General features: G+C 42.6%; 1 protein-coding gene across 4 annotated transcripts in view; it reads right to left on the reverse strand.

Moving 5' to 3' along the window:
• Positions 1–4,967: 4,967 nt before the first annotated feature.
• The window catches only part of fbxl18 (F-box and leucine-rich repeat protein 18), a 43,223-nt gene continuing 22,035 nt past the window's right edge, over positions 4,968–26,155 (reverse strand). For 2 of the 4 annotated variants that reach the window (XM_078240145.1, XM_078240144.1), the window contains exon 4: positions 5,003–5,864. In XM_078240145.1, coding sequence (XP_078096271.1) covers positions 5,708–5,864 — 157 coding nt within the window. In that variant the 3' untranslated portion in view covers positions 5,003–5,707. Of the gene's footprint in view, positions 5,865–26,155 lie in introns of all 4 variants that reach the window. The other 2 variants (XM_078240142.1, XM_078240143.1) reach the window with 2 other exon arrangements.

The raw sequence follows: 26,155 nt of genomic DNA on the forward strand, positions 1-26,155 counted from the left end.
TTTTTCACCTGAATGGTATTTAATGCTGACACCTGAGGGCAGTTGATCTTTGATAAGGTGAATAGCCTTGGTCAGGTAGATTGCAAATAGTGTAAGACTTACTTGACCCAGTCTGGATTAAGATGGTTCCAGATCTCCCACTGATAACAGATGCACTCATATCATCTTGGGACAATTGAAGGATTCTGATATAGCTTCTTGGGCATCCAAATCTTTGGAGCACGCTCCACAGAGCCTTGCAATCTGTCAAATACCTTAGCCAGGTCGATGAATGCAATGCAGAGCTTTTAACATTTTTCTTGGTTTTGTCCAAGGTCTCCAATAAAGATCATGTCAGCAGTTGCTCTGGAAGATCTAAGTCCACACTGTATCTCTGAGAGAATTTCCTCAGCTACTGAAAATACACCGTTCAGGAGACTGCATGTCTGGATTTTTCCATTTTCACTGCTATAGCCAAAACAGAAATATCTCAATAGTTCCAACAGCATGATTTATTTCCCTTCTTGAAGAAACTCTAGTTGCACTTCTGAAGTCATGGAGGAACACATGGGGCCATGACCTCTTTGAAGTGGCAACCAATGTAGCATTGCCACTCTGTACCCACTCACCTGCGCTAAAATTCTGAAATGCCTGTCCTGCCCAACCTCCCCGACTCCAGCTGGGTGAGCTTCAGGCAGCACCCGTGTATCCCCGGCTCCAGTGTCAAAGTTCAAAAGAAACAGGACAAAGGTCACACCCCATTTTTACGGGACTAGGGCCTTTTTTTAAACAGCTTTTGGCTGTCACGTTGATCTTCTTCCTCTTGGACATTTTCTGTTTGGAATGAATTGGTGCTAGGTGGATATGCAATGCTTTGATTTCTGCATTTGGCCTTCTTTCAGAGAGGGCCTTTGTTATAATGAGGCCATCCTGCGCACTGTCAGCATGAGGAGGATGCTGTTTGCATGGCTTTACATAGAAACATAGAAAACAGGAGCTGGAGTAGGCCATTCATCCCCTTGAGCCTGCTCTGCCATTCGACTAGACTCATTTTCTCATATCCTTTGATATCTTTAACATCTAGAAATATATCAATCTCTGTCTTGAACACTCAGTGACTAAGCCTTCGCAGCTCTCTTGAGTAGAGAATTATCACTCACTAAGCAAAGTAATTTTGCCTTACCTCAGTTCTAAATGGCCTGCCCCTTATTCTGAGTGTCCCCTGGATCGAGACCAAACCGCCCCCACCCCCACCCCAGGGAAAACATTCTTTCCATACCTACCCTGTTGAGCCCTGTAAAAAATGTTGTATGTTTCAATTTTCCCATACCATTTTTCGCATCTAATCTTGGCATTAGAAGCCAATCAGTAAGGATAGGCAACAACATCTCCTCCTCGATCATCCTCAACAACAATGCTCCACAAGGCTGTGTCCTCAGCCCCTTACCATACTCCTTATACACCGATGGCTGTGTGGCCAAATTCCCCTCCAACTCGATTTTTAAGTTTGCTGATGATACCGCCGTAATGGGTTAGATCTCAAACAATGATGTGACAGAGTACAGGAATGAGATAGAGAATCTGGTGAGCTGATGCGGCAACAATAATCTCTCCCTCAACGTTAACAAAATGAAGGAGATTGTCATTGACTTCAGGAAGTGTAGTGGAGGGCATGCCCCTGTCTACAACAATGGGAACAAAGTAGAAATGGTCAAGAGCTTCAATTTTTTAGGTGTCCAGATCACCAACAACCTGGTCCCCCCCATGCCAACACTAAACTTAAGAAAGCCCACCAACGCCTCTACTTTCTCAGAAGATGAATGAAATTTGGCATGTCAGCTACGACTCTCACCAGCTTTTACAGGTGTACCATAAAAAGCAATCTTTCTTGTTGTATCACAGCTTGATATGGCTCCTGCTCTGCCCAAAACTGCAAGAAACAACAAAAGGTCGTGAATGTAGCCCAATCCATCACGCAAACCAGCCTCCCATCCATTGACTCTGTCCACACTTCCTGCTGCCTCAGAAAAGCAGCCAGCATAATTAAGGACCCCACACACCCCTGACATACCCTCTTCCACCTTCTTCCATTGGGAAAAAGATACAAAAGTCTGAGCTCACGTGCCAACCAACTCAAGAACAGCTTCTTCCCTGCTGCCATCAGACTTTTGAATGGACCTATTTCGCACTAAGTTGATCTTCCCCTTCACCCTAGCTGTGACTGCTACACTACATTCTGCGCTCTCTCCCTTCCTTCTCTCTGAATGGTATGCTTTGTCTGTATAGCAAGAAATAATACTTTTCACTGTACACTAATACATGCGACAATAATAAATCAAATCAAATCCCCAGGATGATCTTTTCTTCTTCTGTCAAGGTCTGAATAGAATTTTTCTTCAACATCTTGATCAAAGTAAAGGGTCAGGACAGAATCGCTGACAAAGTTGGCATACTGATCATGGCTGAGCTTAGGTGAAATGTCATGGGTCTTTAATTTATACAATTACAGAGTTCTGGCAGTGCTTCCAGCATTCTAATCGGGATGGCAGAACCAATCCCTTGGATACAAACTCGCTGTTAGCCTTCCATTTCCAGTAGGAGTAGCCACCTGCTTGTTCCTTCAGGTGCCCCTCCCCAGGAAGGCAGGTCTGAGGGTGGCAATATCAATAAAGCCTTGCTACTGCAAATGATGTTTGTAGTTCTCCTTTTCGAATGGCCACGCTTGGAGATTCCCCATGAGTATTCTAACATTCCAAGTTGTAAAATGTAATGTTTTCTTTCTTCGACTACATTGTCATCCCACAGGCTGTGGTACCCAAGCCAGGGGAAAGAGCCTAATTTTAGGACACCTTTCCTAGCCCCCTGCCCATTTGAGGTGAGCAGAGGGTATCCTGAAGAGGACTTCTGTCACAGATGCTGCTCTGTTTCAACATGTGTCCAAAAACCTTCACCCTGATTTAATTTGAGTTTATTTGGTTTGACCTTAAAAGAGGCCAACAACCTTCACGCATCTGTCACCTGGGTACAAATTGACTGGGGACTCACAAGCCTACATCTCTGTTCCTGACACCCATTCCCCATTGCCACAGCACTTGGCAAATTTTTGTCATCCGGCTATGTATGGTTTGGTTTAATATGAGGACCTTGAGGTGCCACCTTTTCTGTGGGCTACCACCTTGATGTGGTGAAGGAGCATATGAAATCTGATGATGCCTTGAGCAATGCCATTGGGAGTTACCCACTCCCAGTGGAGCCAAGGCGGTCCCAGTCATTGTTTCGACACATCATTGAAGCTTGATCACCAACCTGTCAAGGACAACGATGGCATAGATAGAAAGGGGTAGAGGGAAAGGGAAGGCATAGAAAAGCAGGAAGTGCTGGAAAAACTCAGCAGATCTGGCAGCATTTGTGGCGAGAGATGGTTTGTAGAGTTAATGGTTAGGGTCCAATATCACACTTCTTCAGAACTGCAGCGACTCCAGCATCTGCAGTATTTGTTATTATTTAAGGGCAGACGTTTGATTGGAGCAGATTGCTTCAGTTGAAGTGCAAGCACTGATACAGGCATGCCATGGGCCAAATGGGTCCCATCTGTAACGTAATTTATGCAATACATCATAAAAGTGATGGTTTATCAAAGAAATAGGAAGTGAGGCATAAATGGTTTACAATCTCTACAACACAATTATTACATTCAAGGTGGTGGCACGGCCGAAAGCAGATCTTTAATAGCTCAGCAGTGCTACCACCAGGAGATCAGCAGTAGTACAACAGCTCAAAATCCCCAATTCAAAATCTGCTTTTATTTTTACAAAATCAAATGTGAAATTTCTCCCTCTTATTTTAAGTCAGACTGGGAGACAGTTCCACATGCAGACATCCACTGACAGCAACCAGGTGGTCATTTTTCACACTGAATCTTGCAAGGCTATTTCACTTGTATAACAACTGGTGACTGTAAAGCCCCAGTCGGTTCCCCTATCCAAACAAGCCCAGCTTACAGCAAGGAAGCCAGGTGCAGCTGCACATACAAGGTCCCGGCTGAGGCCAAATGAGCAGAGAGACGAGATGGGGCCTGGGGACAAGTTGCATCATATAGGGTCTTCACCAATTCAATCACTTCAGGAATCCTGAAAATGATAGTATCATTAATCTGTGTTCCACCCCTGCTCAGTTTGCATTGTAAACACATTGAAATGCAATCTCACTGTATCGGAATAGAGGCACAATTCCAGCTTTGAATTGGTACCTGAGCAGAGGACACAAAGACCCAGATAAGGAATCCATGATACATGCCTCAAAATGCTGGAATTAACAGTGGCCAAAAAATGCCAATTGTCAATGCTGATCTACAGTAAAATGTTGCAATAGATTTAGATCACCTCAGCATGTGCCTATTTAAACAGTAACTGCATTCAGCGCAGATAAACATAGTCTACATCTAGCTTCACCCTATGTGCATATTATAGATTAGGCATAGCTGCATTTATGTAGAAGCTAGGCAAGTACATAATGGAGACAGGAATAGAAAGAAATACTCTTAGGGTTAAATGAGTAGGTGTGGGAAGAGGTGGCATGAGAGTATAAATGCTGGCATACAGTAGCTGGACTGAAAGCCTGTTTTTGCACTGTAAATTCTACATCATGTACATCAGACTTTTGAATGGACCTACCTTGCATTAAGTTGATCTTTTGCTACACCTAGCTATGACTGTAACACTATATTCTGCACTGTCTCCTTTCCTTCTCTATGAACGATCTGCATTGCTTGCAAGAAACAATACTTTTCACTGCCTACTAATACATGTGACAATAATAAATCAAATCATGTGCATATGTACACAGTGAATTAGATTTAGAGACCTAGAGAGAGAGCTGGGAGTGCTAGCTGTATCATCACTGTGTCTGGACAATACAGCAAAGCAATTTGAAACCAAAAAGAAGAATGGTGCAATACTTTGCCAGAAAATAGGACACAAGTGCCAAGAGATGATGCAAAGACTTTAAAACACACCAGTCAGACCACACTTGAAGAACTGTATTTAATGCTGGTCACCACATCACAAAGAACATATACAAACACTAGAGAGGGCGCAGAGACGAACAAGACTGATCCCAGCTGTCAAGTGTATGAGCTGAAGAAAGGTTATTGAAGATCAAGCACTGTCTAAAAAAGTAGCAGATAATCAGAGGACAGGGCAAGAAAAGAAAGAACCTAGTCTACACTTGGTTGCACTCAGATTTTTTGCAAAGGTAAAGCAGGAAAGACGAACCAGAGGATTTAATCTAGTGGAAAGTAAATTAAGCAGCAAGTAGACGCAAACATTAGTTACGCTCAAAACACAATGAATGGTATTCTGGGAGATTATTACAGTACTAGAGGGATGAGTGTTGATCGGTTGTTACTTGTCCTTGACTTCTCATGTTCTTACTTCCAATTACTGTGAAAACTACAGCAGACACAACATAAAACTAGTTACACACAAAACCCATTACTATTGGTGCTGACCCAAATTCCATGGAGTTTTGCAGGAAAACAAAGCAACAAAAACAAACTTCTGTAACTTCAATCCTTTTTCTGGTTTCCACAAGACAGTAAACATATGAGTATTTTATTTTAAACAACAGTGTCATCGACAGGCAGAGGAAATTCAGGAAATTGAGTACACATGTTGGGAGGGGGTGCGGTCACCCACACTGTATTCAATTCCTTTGGCAGCGCTGGGTATCACCACCAGAGATGCAGAGGGTCTTCTGCAACACGGCTTTTAAATAGAGTTATTTCATCCAAGTGCATCATAGGAACATCCCTGATGGCGTCAGCAAGTCCTTCATGAAGAAGTGGAAATATGGCCACGTTCAGAGCAGGCCGTTCTGTCTGGAAACTGGAGGACAACAAAAGGCAAGAAGTTAGAAAGTTGGGTGTGGACATAAAAGGAAGACTCATTTCCTTCAATCTTTAATGACTGCTGAAGTTAGATATGAAGTTATAATAGGTCATAGAACAAGGCATCAGGTTGTTCTTTTGCTTTACATATGAAACAAAAAACAGTGGCTGCGGAGGCCCACTGATGAACTATTACTCTGTAATGGCTGGCAATGGAATGGAGTATGGGTTGGAGGTGGGAATGTTCCAGTTATATGCAATTCCTAAACCACTGCTTTTTGTTTTCATTTATACCCACTTTATCGAATTTGTCTTGCAGACCAGTAAAGTCCAAAGCTCAATGCCCAGAAGTGTTGATTTTTTTTGTTGCCCTCAGTGTGACTAGTGGCAAAGGTGCTACACTTCCCCGTAGGTCTGTGGCTGGGGTGGAGGATGGGTGTAGAGGTCGAGGAAGGGAAGGTGGGAGTCAGCTGCACTTGCTGATTTGAAACTTATCCAGTGGCTCTTGCTTCAGCACAGCAAGAAGTCTCACAACACCAGGTTAAAGTCCAACAGGTTTATTTGAAATCACGAACTTTCAGAGCGCTGCTCCTTCATCAGGTGAGTGCTCCGTAAGATCGCGATTCCAAATAAACCTGTTGGACTTTAACTTGGAATTGTGAGACTTCTTACTGTGCCCACCCCAGTCCAACGCCAGCATTTCCACATCATGACTTCAGCAGGGTTAGCTGTGACACTTTGCTTCAAAGGTTTGCTAAAACTCTCACATGAAGAGGGAAAGGTGCTAAAGGAATCCTGGAACAAGTCAAAATCTTCAAAATGGGGCAAGAAAACGCAACAGAGAGTGAACTAAGATATGTACTTCTTTGTAATAAAGACACCAAGTAGAATCGAGTGCAGATTTTCTCTAGTTTACTTTTAGTCAATTTGCATTAATCCAAAGGGACCTGGGCAGGTAGCTCAAAGGCTGATTATGAAGTTCTCTTCTTTCTCTTCAGGTACCAAGCCCTAACCATAATTGGCGACTGTGGACTTCCATGTCAATCGTGCTCTGAAGACGTGGTTAATCTTTGTGGGTGGTACATTCATCCAGTTTGTGAGGCTCTTTAAAAAGGTTGTTCTTTATCTACCTCAATCTCTTTCACCATCGATCTTTTCCACCAACATTAAACTTTCTAAATCACAACATCTTATTACATGCTCAAGAAATTCCAAATGACTCTCCCTGATCTTGATCAGCATAATTATTCTGGTCTCAGATTTTACTAGCACCTTTTCACTGGTTGTGTGATTTGTCCAAGACATCTTCATTATTCATCTCAAAAATCATAACTCTACAGCCTCAATTCTTACAAACATGCGAATTAGGAAAAGGAGTAGGTTCTCTGTATTTTACTGATCATCCAATAATCACTACCCTCTGTCAAAATTGGTGTGATGTATGTAGCATTCCAGGATTCTTAGCTTTGTTTCCAAGGCTAATTCTGAGTTGATCGTAATCTTTTTCATGTTTCGAAGTGTATCTTTGGCCATTTCAAGCCTTCAACTCATTCCTTGGTCACTCTATCTGTCCAATGATGATATACTTCCTGGGTAACAAATTTGTCTCCCTGCTTGAAATTTTCATTCTTCGCTGTGATCTGACATTCTACTATGATTCTCTTTTCAGACATTATTGGACAGTTTGTTTTCTTACATCTTATGAAGTTCTGCACAAGTGTAAAGTTGAGAGATTAGTTTAAATAACGAACAGGAAATAAAGATTAAGCAGCAGTATGCTTGGACCAAATGAATGAGAAAATGATTGGGGAATTTGGTGGATACATTATTAAAACCAGTTAAGGATGCAAATAATATGTAGACACTGTTATCTATACAACAAAGAGGGTAATGATTTAAGCTGCCTCGGAGAAAGCTTGCATCTAAAATCCATCTAGGTCAGTCTGTAATCTCCTCCAGCCCTACAACTCTCAGATCTCAGCGGCATGGTGGCACAGTGGTTAGCACTGCTGCCTCATAGTGCCAGGAACCTGGGTTCAATTCCCAGCTCGGGTCACTGTCTGTGAGGAGTCTGTACGTTCTCCCGTGACTGCGTGGGTTTCCTCCGGGTGCTCCGGTTTCCTCCCACAGTGCAAAGACGTGTGGGTTAAATGGAATGGCCATGCTAAATTGCCACTTAGTGTCAGGGGGATTAGCTAGGGTAAATGCATGGGGTTACGGGAATAGGGCCTGGGTGGGATTGTGGATGGTGCCGACTTGATGGGCTGAATGGCCTCCTTCTGCACTGTCCGATTCAATGATTCTATTGTATTCAAGAGGCGGCTAGATATAACACTTGGGGCGAACGGGATCAAAGGTTATGGGAGAAAGCAGGATTAGGCTATTGAGTTGGACGATCAGCCATGATCGTGATGAATGGCGGAGCAGGCTTGAAGGACCAAGTGGCCTCTTCCTGCTCCTATCTTCTATGTTTCTATTCTAACTCTGGCCACTTGAAAATCCCTAATTGTAGTCATTCCACACCATCACTGCTGCTTGGGCTTTAAGTGCTGGAATTCCTTCCATAAACCTCTCTGCCCTCCACCTTTCTCTCTTCCTCAAAACCTTCCACAAAATCTACCTCTTTGATCAGGTTTTTGGGATATTCCTAACATTTCTTCATAAGGTTCAGGGTCAAATTTTTGTTCAATAAATCGCATTAAAGGCATCTTATAGATGTTAGTTCTCTGTTTTAGAACACATTCCAATTTCAAATGAACGGAATTGAAAGCTGCACTTTGTAGGCTCCAGTTTTGATAGAGTCTGGGCCAGGGCTGTTTGCATGAAAAAGGAGATTTTTAAAATTTGGATTAACTATTCATAAGCGTTTTGTTTTTGAGCTGGAATAACAGATGCAAAATCAATTTGCATATTCTGTTTGGCACCAGTTCCATAATTTTTAATAAAGAGAAGATTTATTACATTAATGAGACCGACAAAGATAATAGAAGCCACAAAACATCAAGAGGTAATGGAACCCAATAGCCCAGGGTACCAACATTCCCCGTGCACCTGCAAAAGTACTTACTCCTTTAGAAAAGGTGCTGCAGGCCAAGAACGAAGTACAGTCAAGCACCTTGTGTGTGGAGGGGCGTTACTTGGCTGCAAGCTATGTTCGAATAAAATCACATCTTTGGAAGAACCTCAAAAATGATTTCTCAACCATAGTATTTTTATGTTCTAAGTCTCGGCTCCCATTTCCCTCAGGGCTGAGGCGCTAAGTTGATTAATATTTTTTGCTGTTTACAGGGACTGTTGAACAATTACACATTGTTCGCGTATTGAAAATTGAGGCAATAAGACATGCCATCTTACTTTGGTTGGGCTCAAAAAAAAGCAGTCATGGTAACCTCTGACCCCAACATACTTTCACCCACCAGTCTTCCCCAAGTACACCCACTCCACTGTCCCACTGTGGTATTTTCATTTGAAACTCAAGGGTGGGTGACAAGCACTATGTGGAATACTGAGGTAAAGGTACGAGTACTTTACAGAGGCAGCTGCCCTTTGGGCTTCACCCAACTGAATGTAGACAGCAAACATTTGCAGCCCATTTGACTGTACGCAGTATGACATGTGACCCATGTTTCACATACCCTTTCCAGATATGGGTGGTCACTGGGCAGCAATCGGAAACAGCCCCCACCGCAAGCTCAAAGGATTGAGAAACCAATTATAGGATTACTATGCCAGCTGAGTTCAGCAAATTAAATCCCTGGCCTTTCCTGCTCTGTTATCACTGGTAGAGCATTTACCTACTAAACTAATCAGGATATTTATTTAATGGAATTGAATGTAAATACAGCAAGATTTACACAATTTTTTGTTCTCTCTAATGAAAGTCATGCTGTTTCACAAGACAGCAGTGTATTGCTACACAAATGCTCATTTAGGACATAGGTGCACTTGCAGTAGGGTAGGTGTTGAGCCAGGCATTAACACTGGTGCAACAAGAACAGAGAAAAACAGATCTGAAGAAGAGTCAAACAGACTCAAAAGGTTAACTGTTTTCTCTCTCTAGACCTGCTGGGCCTTTCTGTTCTTGTTTCAGATTTCAGTATCCATAGTATTTTGCTTATATTAATATTGGCCGATTCAGCGCCGACTGCAGATCAAAAAGATGACCTTCCTGTTTTATATGGCTGCTGTAAACCTATGCAGCTAATTTTCTTTTTTCTGTAGATGTTACGAGGTCTGTAATGTATATAAGGATCACAATTCTTTCCCTCTCCTATAGATTATAAAGGGCACAACATGAATCAAGCCAAGCATATTCCATACACTCACAGCAGAAGTACCACTCCACTGAAAACCCGGTCTACCAAATTCTCCAAACTGTCTGGGTTTATTGTTTTGTCTTTCTTTTGCTAACAACAACAACAACGTGTATATATAGCACTGCTAATATAACGCAACTTAGCATTAACAAACAAAACATGCAGCAGGAGGCTGCTGCAAAGTAAAAAAAATCAAAGCCATCAAGTTAATAATATCCTAAGGCTCCCACACAATTTGCTTAATGACTTCAAGGCTGTTATCTGAAGTCTTGCTTTAGTCAGTCATATGGTCGTTGTATTTAAGAACAGTCATCATGTAATGGTAGGACTTTAAACTCCTCCACCACAAAGCAAAAATCACTGATTAACTATCGGACATCAAAGAGTTAAGGGTAACAAAAATGAAAATGAAGGGCGACAATCTGAAGAAAACTGGTTCATAAAAAATTGAGTATTAATAGAATAGGGTTAGGAGAAAGCATTACATGCTTTAAAGCCTTTGTGACACAGGAGTGCTTTGATGTTCAAAGCTTTACTGAAAGCAACACAATCTTCATGAAAGTGTCAATCTCCACCAGCTCCAAAGTCCGACATTACTCTTCCACAATTTGAATATGATGGAATGTATATCTCCCACCTGTGCAAATTGTGATGCTTATTACAATGGAAGGGAATGACATTTATATTAACTATATGTTGAGAGATGAAGGTAATTATGATTAATCAGACAAGCCACAACTTATTTCACGCGTGAACATTAAACAGTCTTTGACAACAGCAGTTTGCTTGCTTTTCATTTAAAATTTGCTCAAAAACTTCATAAGGTTTCCCAGGATAAAAAAGACAATTGAACTGCATTGCACCCTGCGCATTTCTCATACAAATAACCAGCAGAGCTCAATCAACTCAGACCTATGCCTCGCAAAATTATTTAAAATGCAAACACAGCAGACAAGCAGAAAGTTTGAAGGAATCGGCTGAAAGAGTAGAGAGTTTGATTTAATTGTACAGCTCTGCCAAAGTAAGCAAAACCACAATGGGCTGAATAGACACCTTCTGCGCTGTATTACATTATGATTCTAGGAATATTGTGAATATTCTCTATCCAGAAAACATTTCACAGGTTGTTGGGAAGGGGGTGGCAGTATTGTACATTTGAAATGTTCAGCATCACTATGCATATTTTTCATTTACTACTTATCTTTTTAGAACTCAGGTGGAGAAACCTCTTCACCCAGAGGGTGGTGAATGTGTGAAATTCACTACCGCAGAATGTAGTTGAGGCCAAAACGTTGTCCAATTTCAAGGAGAGATTAGATACAGCTCTTGGGCCTGAAGGGATCAAAGGATAGGTTGGGGGGGGGGGGGGGGGGGAATCAGGATATTGAATTCACTGATCAGCCATGATCAAGATGAATGGCGGAGCAGGCTCGAAGGGCCGAATGGCCTACTCCTGCTTCTAGTTTCTATGTTTCTATCCCTATCACTTCTGTTTAAGGAGTTTTTGCATATCTGTTCATGATCAATTTGGATTTTCTTGCACACTTCTTGCTAAATTTTATTTTTCACTTCTCAATCTGTGCTATATGATGTGGAACTCAGAAATACAGAGCAAGGAGGGCCCTCAAGTTCCGACCTTGGTCTGTACCGAGTTAGCTGAGCTCCTGTCGAAGTTCAGATGCCGCAAATGGCCTTGATCATTATTCAGCAGCCTCTGCTTAGAAAAAGCATGTGCAGAATCAGGCAATAATAAAACTGGGCTTGAAAGCAATGCCCCACCCACGGATGGGTCGCATGTTGGCACACATTGTTCAGAGAGGTTAAAAAAAAATCTACTGGGTGATTTTTAGAAGAAGTGCATGAACAATGTGCCGGTAACAAAACAATGGCCAGGGTTTCCCTACCTCTCTTCTTTCCAATGCTGCAGCATCTGATGCAGACAGGATATGATGCCTTCCATAGTTGAACTAACTGCTAGCATTCATCAAGGCTTAAACATGTAAAATTCCCATTTCAGGAAGGTATCAGAGGGCTCTACATTGTATACCCCACCCCAGCAAAGCTCACTGGTTTCATGGTGGCACAAACCAAAAAAGGAAATTTCAAAACAAGCACAGACAAATCTTAGAGAATCACATCTCAGTAGGTATAGAAAAGTCTGCAGGCAACGTAGTCCCACCCTATCATTGAAAGAGAAAATGCAACGCCCATACAGGAAAAACATGTGTTATTGAGGGGCTGAGGGAGAGATAAAGAAAGAAAAAACAATCTTACTCAAATGGATATTAATCCAGTGAAAGCTTGAATTGAAAAGACTTAAAATCAACTAGTTTGATCATACTCCACCGTCCAACTATTCCCTGTTCCTGTTTATGCTGCATACCTGCTCCAACTGGTTTTAAGCTCAATCGCTCTGTTCAACCCTTCATCTGTTCCATAGCAGCTCAATTTTTAATACATAAACATGTTTTGCTCCAACTAAAAAGACCCAGGAAGAGGACTCAAAATGGGCTCCAAATAATTCTGAAAAAAAAAGAATATCTCCTGCACTGAAGCAATTTAGAAGCTAGTCAAATAATCAGCCAATATTCACTGTCCAGGCATACACAAGGAACAAATAGTCTTGGCGGCAGGGGCCAGTATGCCTACTATCCCACTGGAGGTGTACTCCAACCAAGTCACATCTACACATTTAGAAGAAGTGAAAGCTGGGAAGAGGGGAATAAAGGCATAATCAGGCCACACAGTCGTGAAATGATGACAAGTTCTTTCTCATGAATTACCTCAAGTCAGTCATTTACAGTAACTACGTTAAAGGGCCAAATATAAAATCAATGGTTTTTTTTTGCTGCTATGTATTAAACATACTAGCACACAATTCAATACACTGTACTGCCAACTGTGGCCAGAATGTTTTTGCTTGACGAATCCCCACAGGGACAGATGGAAGACTTCTTGGCCCATTTCACCAACCTCCTGGTGGGTAATTACAGAATGCCACTGGCAGAGACCTGGCAGTAAGCCATCTGGCTACCCTCTTGGATGAAGACTTGAAAAAGAGGCGAGAACAGAACTGAAATAAAATTCCACAGGAGATTTTAATCATCTTTCAAGCACATGCATTTAGAGGTGGGGGGAGATTAATTTTTGATCAGTATTTCTCACTTCAAAGGTACATGTTCTGCTATTACCTGAATACAGGCAATCATACTTCCTCCATTGCTGGAGGCAGAGCTAATGGATGTTAATTTATATATTAGATAGAAGTAGGCTGTCAAGCATTTGAAACATGTACATAAAACTCTCTATTCATTGAGGAACTGTTCCACTGAGCTGTGTTGAAGTATAAAACAATTGCTATGTTCCTGGTGAATAAGGTGTCAATGTTTACACATTAAACAAAAGTGTCAAACTGCTTTAAAGGTGCATTTTAATAAATGAAAAATGCTACAAGGCGCTAGCATTAAAACTTCAGCGAGGGGAGGCATTTTAACTGATTACTACAGTAAAGGCATTGCATGATATATGAGCAACTGGAATTGCTGATCTGTTCCAGGTCTTAGTGCCTTTTGCTTTTCAAAATGGACACAAAAGATCCCAATAATTTATGGAGTAACCCACTACTGGTCTTGACTACAGTGTTCTCATTCACACACACTCCCCGGTGCTACTGCTGTCAGTTCTTCTGACCATCTGCCCGCATATCAGATGTACATGCAATGATGGCCTGGAAGAAGGCATCGCCATGGCAACATTCACTGCAGAACCAACAGAAGCCGTTAAAACACATACATTACATAATGCTTTTCAGTTGACAACCGCACTAATAATCCACTACTTGGGAAACAAAATCAATCTGGAATTTTTAAATTTATTTCTGGATTAGAATTTCTTCTAAACACAAGTTATTAACTTATCTACATCCAGTGAGCTGCACAACCCATGCACTCCTGCCATGCGCGATAAACAACGGAGGATTAGCCCAATGGGCCACTTGTTTCTTTATGGCTTTTGACATATAAAGAAAGACTTGCATTTATATAGCCTTTTTCACAGTCTTAGGACGTGCCAAAGCACTTTACAGCTCGTTCAGTACTTCTGAAGCACAATCATTGTTGCAATCCAAGAAATGATAGTCAAACTGCACACAAAGTCCTACAAATAGCAATGCAATAATAACCAAATTATTTACTTTAATATTGGTTTAAGATATTATTGCAAATTTCATATTTCGTACAGTTACGAAAGCATTGAATTGTCCTGAACTACAAGATCCACTCTATAGAATAGAGTCATAGAGGTTTACAGCATGGAAACAGGTCCTTTGGCCCAACTTGTCCATGCTGCCCCTAGTTATCAACACTCCCCATTCTCAAACTCCGCACAATCTTCAGCTCTAACGGCTGGGCAGTGCAAGTCCAACTTTTGCCAGTGTCAACAATCAGAAAAGTGCACCACTGATGGGTTTATTAATCAACAAAAACATTTACAAGACAGACATCTTATTACTTGAACATTGAGCCAAACTATGATGGCTGACATCAGAGCAGTTGCCCAACTAAATTACGCATGCGAGGTGAATTTAGTATGAAGCATCAAAATATCCCAAGCCAACAACCCTATCAGGCATTAATTCAATGCTATCTCACCATCAGCTCAGTAACTCTGCCACACCAGTTCCACAATGAGATCACTGTATAAATAAATGGAAATCTTATTGTGCCTCAGTTCCTGGTATTTGTACCTACACGTTATAATGGTCTCACAATCCAGAGTCCTTTTCAGCAGCTGCTTCAGCTATTGCCCAAATGATAATTATTGCAAACTAAATATTGATGCCTTGTTATTCTGGGTTACACAATGTAATCTGATATTAACTTATGCAGTTAAATGCCAATTTAATAGATTAAGTACAGGCCAGTCAATTTATTTATTCTGCATTACCTGGAAAACCTGGTGCGATTTATTTTCCAAAACATGATCAAGTATCAGCAACTCCAACTTTCTATACATATATAGACAACATAAACCACATTATCTAGCCTAAGATACATTTTACAACACGAGGGATGAAGTGAACAGTTAGACTGATTTATCCTGAACTTATTTGTAAAAGGTATATATTTTTAAAATAGCAGCACTTTCAAATTTGTGACCCCACCAATTCTGGCAAGTTATTTCCAAGCACCAACAGGCAAGTGGAAAAAGAAAACAACACTCCCAATCATAAGCTTGCCCATCCTTCAACAAAAAGTGCCTTTAGGATTGATGTCAGCTGTAGTGAGTCTCACCCTTGACTCAGAAAGGGCACAGGTTCAGTCTCACTTGAGAGACTTGAGCACCAAATCTAGTTGGACGTGCTATCTTTTGGATAAACCGTTAAGTCGAGACCCTCTCACATGGATGCAAAAGATTTGATTTATTGTTGTCACATGTATTAGTATACAGTGAAAAGTACTGTTTCTAGCGCGCTACACAGACAATGCATACTGAACATAGAGAAGGAAAGGAGAGTGCAGAATGTGGTGTTACAGTCATAACTAAGGTGTAGAGAAAGATCAACTTAGTGCAAGGTAGGTCCATTTAAAAATCTGATGGCAGCAGGGAAGAAGCTGCTCTTGAGTCGGTTGGCACGCGTCCTCACACTTCTGTATCTTTTTCCTGATGGAAGAAGGTGGAAGAGAGTACGTCTGGCGTGTGTGGGGTCCTTAATTATGCTGGCTGCTTTTCCGAGGCAGTGGGAAGTGTAGTCAGTGTCAATGGGTGGGAGGCTGGTTTGAATGATGGACTGGGCTTCGTTCACGACCCTTTGTAGTTTCTTACAGTCTTAGACAGAGCAGGAGCCATTCCAAGCTGTGATGCAACCAGAAAGGATGCTTGCTATGGTGTATCTGTAAAAGTTGGAGTTCTTCCACAAATCCCCAGAGGCCAACAGCGAACACAATGAGACGGCCAATGAACTGGAACAGCTGACAAAGAGATCCGCAGTGCATCCGATGAGGAAAGAGTCGAATTGGACTCCTCCGGAAGGACGCTGCCCTCGACTTGACATGTATGCCCAAGCCATCAGGAGGTGCGTCAACACCAAATTCATCAGCCGCACTCACAAGACAGCCCCGAACATCACCCAAGCACAACGCAATGCCATCCGCGCTCTCAAGACCAACCGCAACATTGTCATCAAACCAGCAAAGGAGGGGCCATCGTCATACTGAACAGAACGGATTACTGCAAAGAAGTGTACCGACAACTGAACAACAAGGAACACTACAGACAGTTACCCGCAGATCCGACCAAAGAACACACCCTCAACTCAACACTCTGATCAAGACCTTTGATCCGGACCTTCAGAGCACCCTCCGTGCTCTCATCCCACATACTCCCCGCGTTGGAGATCTCTACTGCCTCCCGAAGATACATAAGGCAAACACACCCGGCCGTCCCATCGTATCGAGCAATGGGACCCTGTGCGAGAACCTCTCCGGCTATGTCGAGGGCATCCTGAAACCCATTGTACAATGAACCCCCAGCTTTTGTTGCGACACTACGGACTTCCTACAGAAACTCAGCGCACATGGAGCAGTTGAACCAGGGGCACTCCTCGTCACAATGGATGTCTCGGCACTCTACACCAGCATCCCCCACGATGATGGCATTGCTGCAATGGCCTCAGTGCTCAGCGCCGACAACTGCCAGTTTCCAGATGCAATTTTACAACTCATCCGCTTCATCCTGGACCACAATGTCTTCACCTTCAACAACCAGTTCTTCATCCAGACACACGGAACAGCCATGGGGACCAAATTCACACCTCAATATGCCAACATCTTCATGCACAGGTTTGAACAAGACTTCGTCACCGCACAGGACCTTCAACCGATGCTATACACTAGATACATCAATGACAGTTTCTTCCTTTGGACTCATGGTGAACAATCACTGAAACAACTATATGACAACATCAACAAGTTCCATCCCACCATCAGATTCACCATGGACTACTCTCCGGAATCGGTTGCATTCTTGGACACACGCATCTCCATTCAGGACGGTCACCTCAGCACCTCACTATACCGCAAACCCACGGATAACCTCACGATGCTCCACTTCTCCAGCTTCCACCCTAAACACATTAAAGAAGCCATCCCCTACGGACAAGCCCTCCGAATACACAGGATCTGCCCAGATGAGGAGGATCGCAACAGACACCTCCAGACGTTGAAAGATGCCCTCATAAGAACAGGATATGGCGCTAGACTCATCAATCGACAGTTCCGACACGCCACAGCGAAAAACCGCACCGACCTCCTCAGAAGACAAACACGGGACACGGGTTTGCGGTATAGTGAGGTGCTGAGGTGACTGTCCTTAATGGAGATGCGTGTGTCCAAGAATGCAACCGATTCCACACAACAGATAGTGTGACATGCCACAGCAACCTCTGCAAGACGTGCCGGATCATCAACACAGATGCCATCATCTCACGTGAGAACACCATCCACCAGGTACACGGTACATACTCTTGCAACTCGGCCAACATTGTCTACCTGATACGCTGCAGGAAAGGATGTCCCGAGGCATGGTACATTGGGGAAACCATGCAGACGCTGCGACAACGGATGAATGAACACCGCTCGACAATCACCAGGCAAGACTGTTCTCTTCCTGTTGGGGAGCACTTCAGCGGTCACGGGCATTCGGCCTCTGATATTCAGGTAAGCGTTCTCCAAGGCGGCCTACATGACGGCGCAGAGTCGCTGAGCAGAAACTGATAGCCAAGTTCCGCACACATGAGGACGGCCTCAACCGGGATATTGGGTTCATGTCACACTATCTGTAACCCCCACAGCTTGCCTCCTGGGCTTGCAAAATCTCACTGGCTGTCCTGTCTGGAGACAATACACATCTCTTTAACCTGTCTTAATGCTCTCTCCACTCACATTGTTTGTACCTTTAAGACTTGATTAGCTGTAAGTATTCGCATTCCAACCATTATTCTGTAAATTGAGTTTGTGTCTTTATATGCCCTGTTTGTGAACAGAATTCCCACTCACCTGAAGAAGGAGCTCAAGGCTCCGAAAAATAGGAGACTGACATAGGTGTCCTTGTTATCTAGGTGATCCAGATTCTAGATTACCAAGGTGAAAAGATCCCATGGCATTATTCTGAACAAGGGCAGGCGCATTTTGCCCGTGTCCTGGCCAACATTTATCCCTCAACCAGAACCTATAAACAGATTATCTGGTCATTACATTGCTCATGGGAACTTGTTGTGTGCAAATTAGCTGCCCTGCCCCCTACATTAAAACAGTGGCTACACTTCAAGAGTACTTTGTTGGTTGTAAACTGCTTTGGGACATCTGGAAGCTGTGAAAGGCGACATATAAAATGCAAGTCTGTCTTTCTTTACGATAACTCCTCCAATGACTCACTGGGCAAATAAACAGTCTTTCAGATCAGTTAGTGGGCATCACCAAGGGTGTCACTGTGGATGCTACAATGAAGATTGTGCATCTTTGTGCTGATATGGGGAAAACAAAACATTAGCCAGGGATCCTGGTTTTGTGTGGTGCTCAGCTGGAGATATAGATCTAGCTGGATAGGGTTACACTCCGCTGTAATGGCCCCACTGTTCAATAGTTTGCCCAATAACCAATTTCTACACTCTGGTATGAAATCCTGACAGTTAGTGGCTGCTAGAATCCAACCTGTCACTCACTTGCTGAGTACAGAGTGCCTGTTTTGCACTGGAAGATTCATACAGCTTGGTTATTCATAGGTTAGGGGCCAATGACGTCTGTGGTTCAGAACAAAGGCTGGCTTATTTCTCTGCCTATTCTCACAGTGGTTAGCACTGCTGCCTCACAACGCCAGGGTCCCAGGTTCAATTCCCAGCTTGGGTCACTGTCTGTGTGGAGTTTGCATGTTCTCCTCACATCTGCTTGGGTTTTCTGCGGGTGCTCCAGTTTCCTCCCACAATACAAAGGTGTGCTGGTTAGGTGGATTGGCCATGCTAAATTGCCCCTAGTGTCAGGGGACTAGCTAGGGTAAATGCACGGGGTTATGGGGATAGGGCCCGAGTGGGATTGCGGTCGGTGCAGACTTGATGGGCCAAATGGCCTCCTTCTGCACTGTAGGGATTCTATGATTCTATCCTATGATTGCATTGGACACCAGGTTAAAAGGAAGAAGCTAAAGGGAAGCAACAGACCCTCCCACAAAAGAAAACACGTATAACCAATGCAGTTAACTCTTAAATGCCCTCAGGGATGTGCAATAAACGCTGGCCCAGCCAGCGACACTCATCCCATGAACGAATAAAAAACCTTAGTGCGCTGGTTAGCTATCTGTAACTTGTGTTCTGCACAGTTAAATTCTCCTGCAAAAAGGTGCTTTTTATTTTCCCAACTTTAAGGGAAGATTGAGCCTTCTAACCAGTTACTGATTTTAATGCTGTGCTTATTTCCACTTAAAATCTCCAAACCCCTTTTAGCTGTGTCTCCTTTAAATTGCAAATCTCAGCCACAAAAAACTGAGTCACAGAAAGGAAATGGCTTGAAGGCAGGTGAAACTTATCCTCGCAACCAAAGTGGATATACTACAATCATGAAGTGCTGCATTTAATGGTATAAAATTTCAAACAGGAGTAGAATCCGGTTTGGGAAGCTATTGCTTCATACCAATAAGCTCATAATCATGTTTAAATATCAGTATGCCCCTACCTTATTACATTTTTGCAGGGGCAGATTGGGAGCAGGAAAGGATGTCCATACTCTCTAACTTGTGGGCCCAGGTTCCCACACAGTGAGGAGCTCACTAAAGTGTGTCATGGAGCCAAATCAAGTGGCATCAAAAGGCCATTCCCTTTGTCTAAAACAACCCATCCTGAAGATTTAGGGAACATTGGAAAGCATAATGGCTCCTCACCATACATCAAGAAAACCATTTCCTCCTGAAGATTTAGGGTACAATGGAGATATATCCAGCTCCTTACAATGTATGAAAGAAGACCCTTATAAAAGATGTATTAAATTATCACCTCAGACTTGGCTGCGTCACAAAGTGCTTTAAATTAGAAGAATTAAATGCCATAGTCTGTTATACAGATTAGATAGGAGGATGACTTCCCACTTGCTGAGTACTGGGTACCTGTTTTGCACTGGAAGATTCATACAGCTTGGTTATTCTTGGGTCAGTTGCCTATGACGTTCGTGCTTCAGAGCAAAGACCGGCTTATTTCTCTGCCTATTCTCATCTCATTGGTGAGACTGCAGTTGACGGATAGTGCTAACTGGGCCTTGGAATCTGGTCTTCAATGAGGCGTAATGCATGGCGAATGACTGAAGGAGTGCATCTGTGCTTTCGTGTCAGGACGTACTATATTGCATTTTTGGACCTTTCAGATTTCTCGCTCACACCCACCCACTCTCACCCATTCCATATTTTCTGAAACATGACTTCTATTTCTACTGACTTTGGCATAATACTAAACTTCATAAGAAGCAGAACCAGGAGATATTGCAGATGCTCAATTCCTATTATATGCTTCAATGAGAGAAACCAAGTTTGGTAGATCTTAACTGGATCTTTCAAGAGCAAATTAGGTGTGCTTCAAGATTGATCACAGAAACATTCTAGTTGTCCAAGTAATGACAATACAGTATGGTGGCAGTCAGCAGAGTCTTAAATCTGTACAGCAAGCTTTTACTAGAAGAAAACAAATCTGAAAAAGAACATACTGAAACAGAAAAAGGATGCGAGTAATGCACCTACAATATTAAATATAGGACCAGTAACAGGTTGCAGACATCATTTCCCCTTTCTTTATTTTTCTTCCTCTACCGGAGAAAGCAACTTAAACTGAAATCGGCTTCCACGTGCACTAGCAGCTCTCCTGTAACTCATCTCAGCAGCCATTCCTCAGCTAGGACATGGAGCTGTCACAAAGAGCAACACAGTACAGAATCCTACCGGTCCATGCAGACCATGGTGCCCTCCCAGCTAGTCCCAATTGCCCACATTTGGCCCATATCCCTCTAATCCTATCCCATTCATGTACTTATCCAAATGTTTTTGAAATGTTGCTATTGAACCTGCCTCAACCACATTCTCTGGCAACTCATTCCATATACGCACCACCCTGTGCGAAGAAGTTGCCCCTCAGGTTCCTTTTAAATCTTTCCTCTCTCACCTTAAATCTATGCCCTCTAGTTTTCAATTCCCCTTCCCTAGGAAAAAGACTATGTGCGTTCATCCTATCTATGCCCCTCATGATGTTATACACCTCAGTAAGGTCAACCCTCATTCTAAGGAGTAAATAGCCTGACCAACCTCTCCCTATAACCAAGATTCTGTCACTTGACTACAAATGCATACTGCAACAGTATCACAGAATTGTGGTGAAATATAGTTCCGCCTTCCACCCATCCCAACAGAGGCTCCCATCTCCACCACTCCCGTCTCACACCACTCCACCACACCACTGTAACAGAGGCTTCCATCTCCACCATAATAGAGGCTCCCATCTCCACCACACCACCATAATGGCGGCCCCCATCTCCACCACTCCAATCTCACACCACTCCATCACACCACCGTAACGGCTGCTCCCATCTCCACACCACCGTAACAGCGGCTCCCATCTCCACCACTCCCCTTCCCTAACCAGACTCAACAGAGAGTGGGGATCCAAACTAGAGAGCAGCTTGTTCAGAATGGCGCAGTATCACTACTAAATCAAAACACTACAGATATTGCTTCTGAAGAAAAGCCCATTGGCCCGAAATGTAAACTCTCTTTCTCTCCCCGCAGCTGCTGCTGGAGTTGCTGATTATTTTATTTTGGGACTACCCCATGTCCCGCTGAACAATCAGAGGTAACTTCATATTAGGCAGTATATCTATATTCAAAATAAACTCAAATATGACTAAATATTAGATTGAATGGAAAATAAAAACCAGGTTGAATACAATGAAAGCAGCTATCGAAGAAAATATTAACAATGACGGTCTATATTTTGTAACAAGTAGCAAAAGCTGGAGGTCTCTTCAGTTATTGTTTCACTAATTTCTGCCCTCCTCGCCCTTAAGTGTTACAGGCTGGAGTGATCTCTAGGCGTTCAAGCATATGTCACGATCAAGCCTGGCTCTTTCCTGGTCAAATAATCAGTTGCTGCTTTCATAGTCTCGGCTTACAAGTGAATAATGGTCACTTGGGCAACAGAAGTCAAATTGCAACTTGAACGATTCCCCAATGAGGAGTGCCTGCCATTGGGGAAGAGAGGGAGAAACAATAGCAAAGGAGAGAGGTTGAAAAGTAGGCACTACTGCATTTGTGTTTTACTCAACTAAAACACAGAAACAGCCAATGCCAAATAAATCGATAGTTCATCAGGCCTTATGACTGTGTGACACTGTCAGGAAAATCCCGACCACAGTTTTGGTCAATTTTAGCTGAGCCACTAGGTGGCGCGCCTGCTCAACAATACACGGTTCAATTTGTGGACAGACAGCATTCTTCAAAGTGGAAAAGAAAAAGATTTGCATTTCCATAGTGCCTTTCCCAAGCTCAGGATATCCCACAGCACTTGACAGCCAATAAAATACTGTTGAGGTGTAGTCACTGCTGTAATGTGGGTAACACAGATGGGACTTCAGGGTGATGATAACCAGGTAATTTGTCTTTTGGCTTTGGCTAGGGGACAAATACAGTCCAGGGTATCACATAGCGCCCTACCAAATAGTGCCATAGGATATTTAATATCCAGCTGAGGGGGCCACCAGGGCTTTTGTATAACATCTCAAATATTAACAATGTTAATATTGTGCAGCACTCCTTCAGTGCTGCATTGGACTTTTTGTGTCATTTGTGTAATTTTCTACAGTCACTCAGAGGTGAGAGTGATATCCACTGCGCCACAGATGACACATAATCTATTACAAATGTGGCTCCTGTTGGTGAACCAGGGTTGTCCATGGCCTGATCCTCAGACAAAAACCATGCAATAAATATATTGAAAGAAAGCAAAAGTGGTGGGTGGTGGTTAGAAGACAGAAGAGGAGGGAAGCATACAGCACAGTATATTTTGAATTAAATCATGGCTGCCAATTTGGAAGAAACAGGTTAAAGAAATTGGCAATTAATGAGCAATATTAGTGGCCATCTCAAGCCTGAAGGGAGAATTACTGCGTCTGATTCATAATTTCTGAAGAGGGTCATGCCCCTTTACCACTGATAAAGCTACCACTATTCATTTTAATTCCTACCAAGCTGACTACATTTTCTACATGAACACTTCATGTTTCCACTGGATCTTCAGCAGCTTTTACATAAAAAAGAGAAAGCTTGCTTAAAGCACCAAGCCAGTCATGTTGAAATGGTCTGCCAGATCCACACACCATGACCGATATCCCACCTATGAATGCACTAGCAAATGAGGCAAACCTGTCCGAGTAGTTCGTCCACATGTTCCCACCACATGATCTGTGAATCACTGGAAATAAACCGTGCGTCCTGAAATGACTGGAGATTGAAATCAGGGGGGTTGGCAGAGGAGTTATCACAGTGGAAAGCTTCAGCCAGGTATTCACCATGAGCCAGTATGATCGATAGAACTCGAAATAAATTCCAATGCTCTTTTCCTTCAAAAAGCGTGCCACCTTTTCCAAGATGCTGTTATCCTTAGAAGCTGGATGAGGGCTCATTTTGCCCTGGCACAAGGGTTGCCACAAACAACAGACTGCAAAGCACCTCATTTAGTAACTAGCTGTCAAAATGTAATTCCATATTACTTGGGACTGATCTGTCATTGATTTTATAGCAGTAGAGAGTATGAACTGAGCAGGCTATGGGCTTCAAAGAAGCTAGCAAGGACTGACCCTTTTTATTCAACGTCCCTTATTAATATGAAATAAAGACAGAAAAGGCTGGAAAAACTCAGCAGGTCTGGCCGAATCTGTTAACATTGAGTCCAGATGACTCTTCAGTGAATGGGCTCAAAACCTTAACTCTGTTTCTCTCCACAGATGCTGCCAGACCCGCTGAGTTTATCCAGCATTTTGCGTTTTTAATTTCAGATTTCCAGCATCCGCGGTACTTTGCTTTTATCACCGTAGCAATTTGACTTGGCCTCATATGGTTAACTTAACTCCAGTGAAAATGTGGCATAAATGAGCAAGAGGTGGTGAAAGTGAGAGAAGGCAAAACCTCCCACACAATAACCTACACCACTGTGACATTGGGAAAATAAATAGGTCTCTGCCTCAGGCCATATTTTCAGAGAGATGACCAGAACGGAATCAGCAATTGATTCAGCAATGGCCACATACTTTAAAATCCAAAGTATCTCCTATAAATGGACCAGTTATAATCTACAAGGAACTCGAAGCATGCATTATAGAAGCTAGTGGTTCATAAGGGAAAAAAAATCCACTCAACTCAAGCCCTTTGGGCAACATCTTAAATTAGGAAGTGAGCAAGAGAGTGCAATTCACTATGCTACCAGGCATTGCATATTCCCAGTGACTCTTTCCAATGCTATTAGTTTTCCCTCATATCTTCCCTTCCAATTGTGTTTTTTACCCTGGCTTTTTGCACTCCTTAATTTGAAGTCGCTCTTTTCTTCTCCCCTCCCATTTCCTCCCTCCAAAGTGCAGCTACCTTCAAAAACACATACATCACACACAAGAATGTAGAATACAGATAACATTTTCTGGAAATCCAGAGGGATTAAGTACCTCTATCCATTATGAAAAGGATAATGTACACATGAATCATTTATGAGTCCACATCGACCGTATAAATCAAACAATCCACTAATAACTCTGTACCACTGCCGCTCTTTTATTCACACCAAGCGTACTCGAGCGATACAGTGCAAGAGTAAGAGTAAGAAAAAAAAAAATCCTGAACTATTTGTAACCTTTCTGCTGAAACACCATTTAGAGATGATGTTTAACATGTCACAATACTGCAGTAAAACACTTAGAATACTTTAGTCCCATTCAATTCCATTATGGTGTTTAGGCTACGGAACAAGCTTCATGTTGCCCATGTATGAAAGATAGAAAACCAACTAGTCTGATACCTCTTACAACATCACCCCCTACCGAAAGAGTAAAGAAATATCAAAATGCTCAAACTGGTTTAAACCAGTGTTCAAGCCTTGCTATTCAAACAAGCAGGAAGAATCTTGCTCTGATACGCAAGGGAGCAATACAGAGAGCCCCATCCTAGGGTGGAGGGAGAGTATTATGACAAAACTTCAAACGTATTTTAATGCCCAGTGCTTATAAAATATACAATACTTTCTTGTTACTTGCATAAGAAACTGCATTTCAAAGTAAATTGCTGCAGTGAAATGCAGAGTTTTTGCTGATTGTGCAAGGTCCACATACCAGGGGACAGCAGTAGCAACAATCTCCATTAACCCTCAAGAAGAAACACTAAGCACTTCAGATCTCAAACTATTTCTTCTCTTTGACACCCTCCAAGGTTTTCCTTCTTCTAGAAATCAAGGATTGATGCTGGAACATGGTGCTCGAGCCCTGACAGTCCTCGTATCTTCATGCATTAAAATCAAGACAATGTTAGTAAGTTACATAACCAAGATGACTTGGGAGCAGGTGGGGTGTCACAATTACTGACGGACATCAAAAGATATATATTTCCAGTAAGAATTGCTGGATAGAAATCAGCAAATAGAAACTCTGGCTTTTTTAAAAAATGTTTCACAGGATGTGGGCATTACAAACTGGGCTCACAACTCACTCCTGGAATGAAGGGCTTATCTTTTGAAGACTGAACAGGTTGGGCCTATCACATTGGAGTTTAGAAGAAAGAGAGGGGATTTTATCAAAACATTTTTGATCCCTAGATTTGATAGGGTAGATACTGGGAGGATGTTTCCACTTCGGGGGTGAGAGAGACTAAAACTAGTGGAGACAGTTTAAAAGTAAGGGATCTCCCATTTACA

Source organism: Mustelus asterias, chromosome 23 (genome assembly GCF_964213995.1).
Source record: "Mustelus asterias chromosome 23, sMusAst1.hap1.1, whole genome shotgun sequence".
Taxonomy (NCBI): Eukaryota; Metazoa; Chordata; class Chondrichthyes; order Carcharhiniformes; family Triakidae; genus Mustelus; species Mustelus asterias.